Consider the following 12,575-nt stretch of genomic DNA (forward strand, 5'->3'; position numbering starts at 1 on the left):
AAAAGCACCACCCACTCCGCTCCCTCTCCACCACTCCCATCTTCATTCTGCAACAGACAGGCGGGCAGAGAGGTGGCACATGACGTTACAGGGCGCTGCGTGAAGACAAACACCGTCGCACTGAAGCCTTCCTCTCCATGATCGGGACGCTGAAAACGTGAGAAAATAAAAGGCTGCGGCATCACTGGGATTTCAGCTCTGCGGAGAGAATACGTGGAAAAAAGGCCCGTCTCCTACAGAATAATCTCATAACATACCGTGCATATCTGTCCATCACCGGGCCGAGCAGACGCTGACAGGAGCACGAAAAAGCCAACAGGAGGAAAAGGACGAAGGGACGTCTAGCTGTAGAGAATAAGAGCACGCACCCAGAGGCAGGGAGAGCAGGGGTGGGGAGGAGAGGATGGACGCCCTGCTTCCTGTGCTGAAGAGTCATCCAGGCCAGTCAGTGCTAGTGTGCTCTCTGCTTTTCAGGGTGGCCCACCGGTTGCTGCAGAGGCTGCCTGTGCCTAAGGTGGTGAAGGAGAATGACTTCCGCTCCTGGAAGTGGAGGAACCTCTCTGTCTCAATGGTGCACTCCCTGCTGACTGGGCCATGGGCTCTGACCTGGTAAGTTTCCATCCAAACATCTATCTGTCCACCCATCCACACTGGGACACCATTGTCTATTCACAGTCCACATGATGTGTTATGTGTGGGACTGTGTGTGCAGCAGTGACAGTCTGTGGCAGCTAAGAGAAGAAGGGCATGTTCAGACAGGGTGAGGGATGGGGGAGACAATGGCATTTTTAAGTGGGGAGGGAAATGCCACTGTACAGTATGAACCACACAGAGCTCTTATTGCTGTTTGCTTGTACTGGTGAATTTGTGTCAGACTATGAGGTTTTGTAAGGAGGTGAATCTTTTCAACCCCACATTCAGCCAATAATCAGGGCTGCTCAGGCAACAGCTCACAAATATACAAACTTGAAAAACCTGCTAGCCAAACGAATCTTATGAAAGCATCACGAGAAACTATTTTTTGGGGCGGGTACCATCTTTGTGACTCATCTTTTAACATTTATCAGTAGAAGCAAGGTGACATTTTTGAAAGCTTTCAGCACCCTGCTACAGCTATTGCTGCATTTAACATGTGAAAGTATGAATTGGCAATACCCCAGATGAGGGCTTCTGTGGAGGTGAAAGAAAGAAGTTTTCATAAGTATTCAAAAGTAGGTTTTTGGGCACTGAAAGTACTGCCAAGGAAACACATGAAACAGTACAGTGCCTTATATGTCACACAAGGCCTATAGGTCATTTATTAGCAATAATTATGTCATGGTATGTTTATACAGGGAGGGAACACACATAGAAACTGTTGAGGTGTGTCCCTTTTGCCAAACAGTAGCAAGAAGCGACAAAGAATATTGCAAAATCAGCGACTTTAGTGATAAATACTTGTAGAAAAATATATTTTTAGATATATAGACACCGATATAAACTAGATAAAACATAGTATCAAAATGAAATAAAACATTATAAGCAGTATTTTTACAACTGCTAAAAAGATGGATTTTTATTGGTCAGGTGGTTGAACAAGCACCTGATGTTAATGTCTCTGCATAGTCAGGTTTTTTTCTCCAGGAGTGAGTCCTTGTACTGTATGTCTGAGTTAGGCGAATGCGCATTTATCCACAATATGTGTCCCTCTCCAGTGCGGTGGTTTGGCCAGAGACGTTGAGCAACCTCCACTCTTACAGCACCCCTCTGTCCTACATGCTCGTCTGTGTCTCAACAGGTCAGTGAAAAAACAAGTAACACAAATGTAAATTTAGGTTTTGGTATCTAAATGAAGATGGACATTTTTGTTTTTGGTACAGAGAAGTTTGGATGTGTTTGTGAACTTTTCTTCAAATAGGGTTATTACCTAGATTCATCCATTGATGTTTTTGTCCATAAAATATTGAAAAGTGTTACAATTTCCCACAGCCCAAGGTAGTGCCTTAATATGTTTCCTATGACTCAAAAATATATAATGTGTGACAGAAAACGATCAAATCTATACAATAGAGAACAGGAAAGCAACATATATTTGGCAGTTTTTGCTTAAAAAATTACTACAGTGATTATTTGATAATCAAAACAGTTGCAGACTAATTTCCTCATTGTAGCTCTAGTTTCATGCATGAGACGGGAATGTGGGAGAGGTGTTGATTGATGGCATTTTCTCATCTACCTTTCAATTGAACTGAACCCTCTGGGGACGTAAAACTTCCACCTTTCCAGTTGCTTTTCAGAGAAACAACCAAAATAACCGCCCCTCTCACATGATTCTCATAACAGACAAATGTCTCCTCTAAATCACCATGGACACCAAAGGTAATTCAGGTCAAGGCTTATGTGCATCTTTGTGTTACCATGAAGAGACAAATCTTTGGAGATCTGCCTTAACAACCACAAACAGCTATTTGATCCACTGAGGCAAATCACGCCAGATACTGAAGGTCATGTTCTTTGACACAGGGGCTGGTTGTGTGTCTCACTATCCACAGTGTGTCAGTCACAGACCTTCAGTTAAATGATGCCTTCATGGTTTAATTAACCTTGCTTATGTTGTGAATTGTTTAGTTGGCATCGTCTAAAGATAATGATGAAGATAGACAATTAACTATGCTGTCAGATTGGTTAAGCAAACTTTGACTCCTAACGTGTCTTGATGACCCCCTGTAACAAAAAGTAAATGTTTGCACGTCTGTAAGACATCTGTGAATTCAAAGCTGCTGTTATTTTGGACAAAACATGTTCTCACACTGGGAACATGTCAAACAACAAAACAAAACCCACATTTTTATTATTAATTACTTGTTACTGTATCCATTTTTATGAAGTAGTGAGGTGAACAACAACACACTCACTGTGAACAGAAATCCAAGATTTGTCTGGTTTATCGAGTTACACCTGTCTGGTTGACAGTGCCAGCGCCATCTAGCGTCATCATTTCAGTCAATGTTACATTTACACTACTGCACAAACAAAGAAGTAGCTTCTCTGATTATCTGAGCCTTCCTGGTTAAGCTGTAGTTTGAACAGACATAAAGTTATGTACATGCAGATTTAATGCGAAAGATCGAAAAATAGAAAAATCACACCAAACTCCTTGCATGTGTATATTTACTGTAATCAACTCCATTTGTCATGACAGTAAAATAAAAAATGTTTTTTTTCTTCCTGTCCTTATCTTGGACTAGAGAATAGATGATGTTTCCCACCATTGTATCACCTGAATTTGTACACATCTTAGCATTTGACACTAGCTTCACTATCAGTACTGGACTTTCCAATTTTATAAACTGACCAAACTGTTATTTAGCTGATTAACCCTGAAAGACATTTTCTCTTCTCTGTTAGGATACTTTGTACAAGACGCAGGTGATATTATCCTGACAGGACACGGAAGAGGATCGTGGGAATTCTTACTCCATCATGCACTGGTAAGACGTTACTGATCTATCTGTAAGTCTGCATTTCTGGTTTCTGCAGCAACTCAGTAAAAGGAAATTAATGTCAAGGTGACCTGCACTGGAGAGAATGTATACAGGGAAATAACTAGAGGTGGAAAGTAACGAATTACAATTACTCATGTTACTGTAAATGAGTAGTTTTTTTGTGTACTTGTACTTTTTAAAGTAGTTAAATCTGTAATTTTACTTTTACTTCAGTATGTTTTGTTTAAAGTATTGGACTCGCTATATTTTCAATCACATACATTACTGAGTAAAAACAAAAGTGCAATAAAAACTTGCGACCACGTTGGCTTCAAGTGCAAGAGAACAAGAGCTTTATCATGCTGTGTAAGCTGTAACAAAATGCTGTATTAAGTTACTGCTAATGCTAGCTGAACAGTTCCTCCTGCTACAGCTTCACATTAAAACCAAAAGCAACCGTAGTGATGAAACGCGCTCTGTAGCACTGTCCGTTTTCAGCTACTGTAGAAACATGACGATGCAACGTGGCAACATCCATGGAATTAGTGCCTGCGGTTATGTAGATATAAATGGCTCAATCTAAGGTAATAAAAACATAATGGTTTATTTGTAAGGTCTTTATCCACTACTGAAAACATAGTTATGGATCCTATATTGCATTTCTGTCGATAGATCCTCAGAAATATTACACACTGAACCTTTAGGTAGGCCTATGTGGTAGCTTATGTAAATTTATCATTATGGATTTAAGTCTACCGTGTTTTTTAGGAGTCTGTTTACAGTGATATAAGCTAATAAAATTGTTCATTTTGGGAAAGTTGGAACTATTAAACAGTAAAATGGCAATTATTTTTGAAATTCCAGTCCCCGAAGTGTCTGCTTTTGTGCCCTTAACAAATGTAGTTTAGGACCCCTGATGTAGAGGTCAGTTAAATAATAGCCTAGGCCTACTTCCATTTGTTTCTTGTTATACTTCCAAATAAGTTTTCAGAGTTTGTTAAGATGCTTTGCTCCAAATAGCCAAAAAGAAATGGGTGGAAGTTGGTTGGCATTACCAACCTGCTGGTAACTAGTTATTTATTATACTAACGCTTATGATATCCCATTAAACTTACCACCTGTTTATATCTAAATAGGGATATGACTTCATACTGTCCTGTGTTTCCCGCCACAGTTTCTTAATGAAGCGAAAACTTTCTCAAACTTCTCATTATAACATAAAATGTCATTGTTTTTTGCCATTGATTTGGCGAAGTGAAGTATCAGTCATACAAACTAAAATTGAAAGGGCCACATGGATTTGATCCCTTATCAAATTGCAAAAGACTGTAATTTAATTAATCAAACATATTAAATCAAGATAATTAAGTTCTTTTAGGAGGTTAAAAAAGTAGCTAAGTAACTTTTACTCTGAGTAAAATTTAAATGAGCTACTTTTTACTTTTACTTGAGTAGATTTTCATACCGGTAATTTTACTTGTACTTAAGTAAAAGTTCATCAGAGTAATCGTACTTTTACTTAAGTAGAATACTTTTGTACTCTTTCCACCTTGGAAATAACACAGACTGTTTTTGTAGCCTGAGTTCAGCTGAGCGTAACTCATGAGATCAACTGGAAGACTTGTGTTATCTTATTTGCATAATAGTATCTTTTTGTTGGGTGTTTATTCCTAAAACATCCAGTTTCCCTTTAAGTTTCCCTTTAAGTTTGTAATGCAGTGAACGACACAAATTAAACTTTGTAACACTGAAGGAATGTGCATGAGATATGTGACAGTTTAATGTAATGTTGACACATAAAGCTAAATTGTTTCTTTAAGTTTGATAAGTAGGCCTGCAATGGCATGTTTATTGGTTAATGTCAAATTGTCATAAGACATCCCACACAATGTCAACTTTGCATTAAAAATGATGGTAATACTTTCTATGAAGGTCATCCCTATAATGACTTAAATATATTTATAACACGATATAATGCATCCATAAGACATTATAACAATTGATATAATCACTTACAAACATGCATTAGGCGCTGTAGCAAAGTTCATAATGTATTATGAACCTTTGATTTAATGTTTTATAACTAATAGTAATACCAGTTTATATCAATGTGCGGCAAGAATCTCCGACCATGTTCCATAACACATTATAACGATGTGATATAAGTGATATAAAATGGAATAATAGCTTATAGTAATGTTTAAAGTTATATAGCATGTCTTTGTTTGCTTTAAGTAAACTGATAAAATGTCTATCACTGTATAATATATTACAGGTGGACATAAAACCATATGAACTAATTATAAGACCTTATAAGACACACATTTTGCGCAGGGAAACAACTTTTATTTATGTTTCTTCATTTTATGAACAATCATGCATTTTGAACATTTTGCAGTTTAGCACAAAAACACAACATAATTACATCAAGAAAAATCATTGTCAGGGTGGTGAGATCTCGCTCAAGAGTTGCCGACCAACATCATGAAAGAAGAGGCTCAGATGTTGTCACAGATGAATGGCGAGCCTATGGACAGACCCTAACAGATACAGTGGACAATTAAAGACAACCACTTCACCAAACGTAGCCTAACACTGCACATGTTCTGCCAGACTGACAACTTACGAAGTAACTTAAATATTTTCCTCCGCTAACTTTCACCGTCACGTTCTGCTGCTCGCTCTCTCTCATTCATAATCAATTCAGAATCTTCCACGTCCGCATCGCAAAGAAGTAAACTATACTGTACTATACTATACTATACTATACTATACTGTACTGTACTAAACTATACTGTACTATACTATACTGTACTATACTATAATGTTCACGGAACGCAAATGGCGGAACTGCGGAAGTGCAGCGCCCGGACAGTCGCAGGTGTGCACATAACAGAGACCCGTGATCTCTGTTACTGGTCTGAGACCAGTGTTGTGTTCGAGGCATTTCGCTGCTGCTGAACGAATGACCACGTTACTAAAATTTCACAAGGTCATCAATATGACTGCGACATTGATTTTCACCTGCAGCAACACTCATCGCTGTTTTGGTTCCTGTGTGCAAAGAGTGTGTGTGCGAGAGCGAGCAGCAGAACGTGACGGTGAAAGTTAGTGGAGGAAAAAATTAGTAACGGAGTAATGTTAATTAGTTGCGTGTCATTACTACCTAACTTGTTGAGGAATGAGAACAGCAGGTTGAAGCTAAACTGGTGTCCTGTACACAAACTGTACATCCTGATAGTTAAGTTAAATTATATTTCAGTGTCCAGAGGAGTCAGACAACTGGTTGTTAAAGGAAGGATGCTGGTGACCACGGAGGAGCTGAGGCTACTAAAGTAAATCAGGGATGTAAACTAGTCCTTTTAAGCAATTGAGGAGATATTTCTTTTGGATTTTAATGTGCAAATGAAATGCTTAGTAATGATCCAGAAATTACACAGAAAAAAAAAATCTGAACTGTAATCAAATCGAATCTTAAGGTGCCAAGAGATTCTCATCCCTACTGCCCAAACAGTATTCCCATTCAATAACTTTAAAATGTCTTTTCATATGCTACGTTTTGTGAAGTGGTTGTCTTTAATTGTCCACTGTCCACAGGCTCGCCATTCATCTGTGACAACATCTGAGCCTCTTCTTACATGATGTTATATGGTTCTCTTGAGTGATCTTTCACCACTCTGAGAATGAGTGTCCTTGATGTAATTAAGTTGTGTTTTTGTGCTAAACTGCAAAATGTTGAAAATTCATACAGATTGTTCATAAAGTGAAGAAAAATAAATAAAAGTTGTTTTCCTGCGCAAAATGTGTCATTTTACTTAAAGCAAACAATTACGTGTTATAAGGTCTTATAATTAGTTCATATGGTATTATGTCCACCTGTAATATATTATACAGGGATAGATATTTTAACACTTTACTTAAAGCAAAGAAAGACCTGCTATATAACTTTAAACATTACTATAAGCTATTATTCCATTTTATATCACTAATTCTAAGTGATGACTAAAGTGTATTTATAACAAGGCAGAGTCGTTGGTTACAATGTGTTATGGAACATGGTCGGAGATTCTTAACCCACATTGATATAAACTGGTATTACTATTAGTTATAAAACATTAAATCAGAAGTTCATAATACATCATGAACTTTGCTATAGCGCCTAATGCATGTTTGTAAGTGATTATAACAACTGTTATAATGTCTTATGGACGCATTATATCGTGTTATAAATATATGTATAAGTCATTATAGCGATGACCTTCATAGAAAGTGTGACCGAAATGATATAATTAACAATTTCACGTTCATGACAGGTGTCATGTCATGGTTATGAAGGTGGCATGTCTTATGCACATCCCTTCAAATCAAGTGTTAACCTGAAATTCTTTTCACCCCACATTGTCAAGACCCGGGCCCAGATCTTCATACATGGATAAGGGAGTTAGCTTGATTTGTTTGTAGATGATTTAACACAAGTCGGGCTTCTTCAGTTCTTCAAAGTTGATTTTAAATGTATCTGCAGCTCATGACGGAACAAAATGGGCAGGCATATTTATAGTTAGCTGGATCATGACCAAGACATTTTAGAGTGAGCTTCCATGTATAAACTCAATTTCAGAAACAAACGACTACAAATACCTAAACAAAAAAATACACAACAAAAAAAAGGTTACGCTCGAAGAACCAATCCAAATATAGTTTTAGATTATAGCAATAAGATATAAACAGAATGTTTCTAACTCGTAAAAGACCAGTGGAGCGAGAAAACACGGCATTAAATTTGACACAATGATAGGAATTTGTTATTAGAAGACTTAAATGCATGACATGTATTATAAGCACCTAACTTGGATTGAAGCAATCAAGTAATTTTAATTTTTAAACACTGTAGATCAAGTATTTTCAGATGAGTGCGGGACTTTTACATACAAATGAACATCTGTTACATTCAATTAATACTGATTAAGCCTCTCACTGCCAGGTAAATCTCTCTGTACTTGCAGTAGAGTTTTTAAATCTGGTGTCTGTGGTGACGTTCCCATGGTGGTACACTAATGATGGTACATTTAATGAACTGTCAAACCAAATTATATATATAATATAGCTTTTTTTTTTAACTATGTTACAAAGTGCTTTACAGGGAACAGAAAAAGTCAAACAATAAAAGCAAGAAAAAACAAATGAAAACAATGAGACCATCAAACACACTGTTGTGTAACTGTACAAACACCTCTGTCTCTTTGTGTCTGTCTCCTTATAAGGTGATCTGGTGTTTCCTGTACGCCCTCTACACTCAGCTGTATGTAGCCGGCGCTGTGGTAGCTCTCTTCGTAGAGGTCAACAGTGTCACTCTGCACCTGAGACTGATGCTGAAGCTGGCGGGCGTTCAGTCCTCCTCCTTGTACCACATCAACAAATACGCCAACCTGTTCACCTACGTCGTGTTTCGTTTGATCACCCAGTTCTACCTCACCTGGTACATTGTCCACAATTACTCCTGGCTGGACCACGGTGGTTGCTTTCTCATCTCCATAATGGTGATGAACATTATGATCCTGATCTATTTCTACCGCCTGCTCCGTGCTGACTTCTTCTCCTGGAATAAGAAGTCTGTGGGACAAAACGGGACACATAACAACTCCAGAAAATTTCTCAGTGATTAACTGCGGAACGGAATAATACTACGTTGGTATTGATGGTGGGAGTGTACACATTTTGTTTTATTCAAAATGTAACTAACCATTCCTCGTGACGACAGGTTCCCTTGTTGTGTCTCACTGCCAAAGATCAACCCCCACCCCACACCCGCCCCCCACAAAACAACTTTTGGTGGAACAAGGTGCAGCCTTGTTCAGGTGCTGGTACTTGTGTTGGAAAGTCAGAAATGTGGCTTTTTATGGGGAAAAATACAATGCAACACTACTTTTATTGAAGCCAAAATTCCAGGTTAAGTGAGAATTTTATTAAAGTTTTTTGCAAATATTATTTTCAATGTAAAAGTTATCATGTAACTTAGAATAGGGAAATTAGTTGCTAATTGTAAGAATTTGATGAGAAGATTGACACTCACATGTTTGTATGGCAAAGCCTACATGAAGCTACAGTTAAAAGCCAGTTAGCTTAGATTAGCATACAGACTGGAAACAGGGGGAAGCACCTAGCCTGGCTCTGTCCAACAGTAAAAAGTCCTCTCATAAAACTAAACTTCTTTTTATACACACATTTTTGTATAAATTAAACTAACAATATATAACATTTATGCTAGCTACGCTAACAGACTGCTGGCTGTAGCCTTATATTTAGCGCACAGACATGAGAGTGGTATCCATCTTTTCATCTAACTCTCAGAAGTGTATTTGCCAAAATATCAAACTATTATTTTTATTAGATGAAATTTCAACATTATGTAACTTTAAGAGAATCATTTTATATTTGGGTAAATAAGCTATTTCACTTTCTTGATTGATGCTACTCATATCTGTTCACTAAATATGAAGCTACAGCCAGCCTTATCTTAGCATAAAGAAAGGTTCTGTCTTATAGCTGTTTTCTCTTTTTTCCAGTCCTTCGGCTAAGCTAGCCGGCTGCTGGATACAGCTTTAGTGTACAGATACAAGAGAAGTATTAATCTTCTCATCTAAATCTCTGCAAGAAAGCTAAAAAGGTCTGTCAAAAACCTGTGTCTATAAATAGTTTAACATACATTTGAAATGTGAAATTGCTTTTTGCAGTTGCTAATACTGTAACTATTGACAACCTAGCTATATGTTATCTTTAACATTTGCATGGGAAGCAGTGTTTTTATATAGACCCCTCCCAGGGTGTGTGAACAACCTGCCAGCTGTGATTTTTTGACACTGACTCACATTTTAATAACATGTGTATACAGTACGATCTCTCTCTATGATGCCATTTGTGGCTGAAGAGACTGACCATGTGGGGCCGAAGCTGGATCTTCCTGCCTTCTAACAGTCTGATAATTGAGCTCATCAGGAAATGGGCACCATAAGAAATCCTTCATAATGAGCAGGTAGCAGCACAATCAGTACTGATATTGCACCACCTGTAGTTAGACTTGTAGATGTAGTGTAATAGAAGAGTTTGGCTAATGTGTGTCCCTCGTGATCCCATATTTAAAAAATTGAAAGACGCCCTTTGGGTGAAGATATGTTTTCTGTTCCTCCTCTCTACTCATAAATGGACATGTACATAGAATTGTGTAAATAATGTCCTTAAATGTGGATTCCTTTTTCATACATCTTAAATGGTAATACAAATAAACACCATTAGTGGACTTCAAATGGTTATTTCCTAGTCATGCCATAAATTGTAAGTTCTGACAGTGCCATTTACAAGCCTAATAATCAGCACATTTCATTTTCTATCTATGGCCAAGAATGGCCAATGCCAAGAAAGTCCAAACAGACATGGACCGATGTGTCTGACCTGTGTTACAGTGCCTTTACCACAGTGCGTTTTCCAAAAATATAGAACAAAGCACATAAAAATATAATCTCCGAATAAGAAAGTGTAGATATGGTGCAGAATGACGTCTGTATGCTTTGTAAATGCTGGGCCAAGTAGAGAGAAACATACAGTAAATACATTTGGCCACAACCACAATAATGTATCTTCTATTAAAGAGACAACTGTTTTTTATGAGCGCTGTGTTTTTGGATGGTTGAGTGATATCATGAATTAAAAGAGTATTTAAAATCACAGGGTTGTTGAAGTATGTTTTTGCAATATGTACTCGATTGATGAGGGAAGGTATTGATTTATTTTTTACCTTCATGTAGTCACATTCACACCTGAGAGACTTATGGTAAAGCTATAGTCAGACAAGAATATTCTTAGGTGTCTTAATTGATGTCACAGGGAAAGGTAAGACAGCTTAGAGTAATTTAACTGATCCCATAAGTGTTTTCAGTGTTCTCTTACAAGGTTGTGTCTTACAAGAACTCACTGGCTCCACAGATTACAGTACAACTTATACCTGAGGTGATGTGGAAAACTGTCCTGTGGTATGATGAGTCAAAATTTGAAATTCTGTTTGGAAATCATCTGGCTTGTTATAAGTGCACAGTGTAAAAGCTAGCATTTGTGATGGTATGTGGGTGCAGTTGTGCACATAGCATGAGTAACCTGCACATTTGTGAAGGCACTAGTAATGCTGAAAAATATAAACAGGTTTTGGGGCAACATATGCTGCCAAGGAGATGACATCTTTTTCAGGGAAGGCCCTGCTAATTTCAGCGAGACAATGCCAAACCACATTCTCCACGTATTACAAGAGCTCAGGTGCTAAACTGGCCTGCCTGCAGTCCCGACTGTTTGGCGCTTTATGAAACGTATGACAAAGGTGACCCCAAACTGTTGAGCACCTGAAATCAAGCAAGAAATGGGAAACATTCCACTTTAAAGATTGCAGTATTCATCAGTTCCCAGACGAGTGTTGTTAAATGCAACACTATGACCCTGTCCCAAATTTTTTAAATCATGTTTCTGGCATCAAATTCAAAATGGGCATATCATTTTCAAAAAACAAAAACATTTTCAGTTTCACATTTGATAAGTTTTCTTTGTGCTATTTTCAATTAAATATGGTTTTGCACACCATCACATTTTATTCTTATTTACATTTTACACAGCATGCCAACCTTTTTGGAAACAGGATTGTAGCATAAAATACTCAAAGTTTTACTTAAGTACACTACTTACTACTACTACTACTACTACTTACAGTAGTAATTTGCTTAGTTTCCACCATGCTCAAGAGTAACCTGGCAGTAAAACATGTGCAGTCTGTACAAAATCAACTATTTGTCACCTCAAATATTAAATAATATTAATACATGTAAGTAATTATTATATATTAATGTAATAATAACACTAAAGACATCAATGATATTGTGTTAGTGATATTGGTATTTAATGTTATGCATCTTTTGTTCGTATCTTTTTATAAATATTTAATTATTTTACAGTAGGCCTCCATTTATCATACAAAAGAGGCTTAGAGCTCTCTATACAGTCGACCTTTTTAATTGACGGTCTGGAAACAATAAAAGTTATCTGTTTTTCTCCGGTGTGAAATTATTACTAGCATTA

At 37.4% G+C, this 12,575-nt stretch overlaps 1 protein-coding gene across 1 annotated transcript; it reads left to right on the forward strand.

The window, feature by feature from the left end:
* The first annotated feature begins 57 nt into the window (after nt 1-57).
* Nucleotides 58-11,183, forward strand: tlcd1 (TLC domain containing 1). Its single transcript, XM_038693910.1, has 4 exons — nt 58-609; nt 1,695-1,777; nt 3,388-3,470; nt 8,726-11,183. Exons 1-4 carry the CDS (start codon nt 404-406, stop codon nt 9,125-9,127), a joined length of 774 nt encoding a protein of 257 aa, XP_038549838.1. The 5' UTR covers nt 58-403; the 3' UTR covers nt 9,128-11,183.
* Nucleotides 11,184-12,575: the final 1,392 nt, after the last annotated feature.

The sequence above is a fragment of the Micropterus salmoides genome, unplaced genomic scaffold, assembly GCF_014851395.1.
Source record: "Micropterus salmoides isolate LMB-PRFRI ecotype aquatic unplaced genomic scaffold, ASM1485139v1 Ms_hic_scaffold_3, whole genome shotgun sequence".
NCBI lineage: Eukaryota > Metazoa > Chordata > Actinopteri > Centrarchiformes > Centrarchidae > Micropterus > Micropterus salmoides.

Excerpts from the sequence above, each read along its gene's own strand:
- tlcd1 (XM_038693910.1), top strand. The coding sequence starts at position 404 with ATGGACGCCCTGCTTCCTGTGCTGAAGAGTCATCCAGGCCAGTCAGTG. Across the intron at positions 610-1,694 it reads GGGCCATGGGCTCTGACCTG|TGCGGTGGTTTGGCCAGAGA; the intron begins GTAAGTTTCCAT and ends GTCCCTCTCCAG. Across the intron at positions 1,778-3,387 it reads GCTCGTCTGTGTCTCAACAG|GATACTTTGTACAAGACGCA; the intron begins GTCAGTGAAAAA and ends CTTCTCTGTTAG.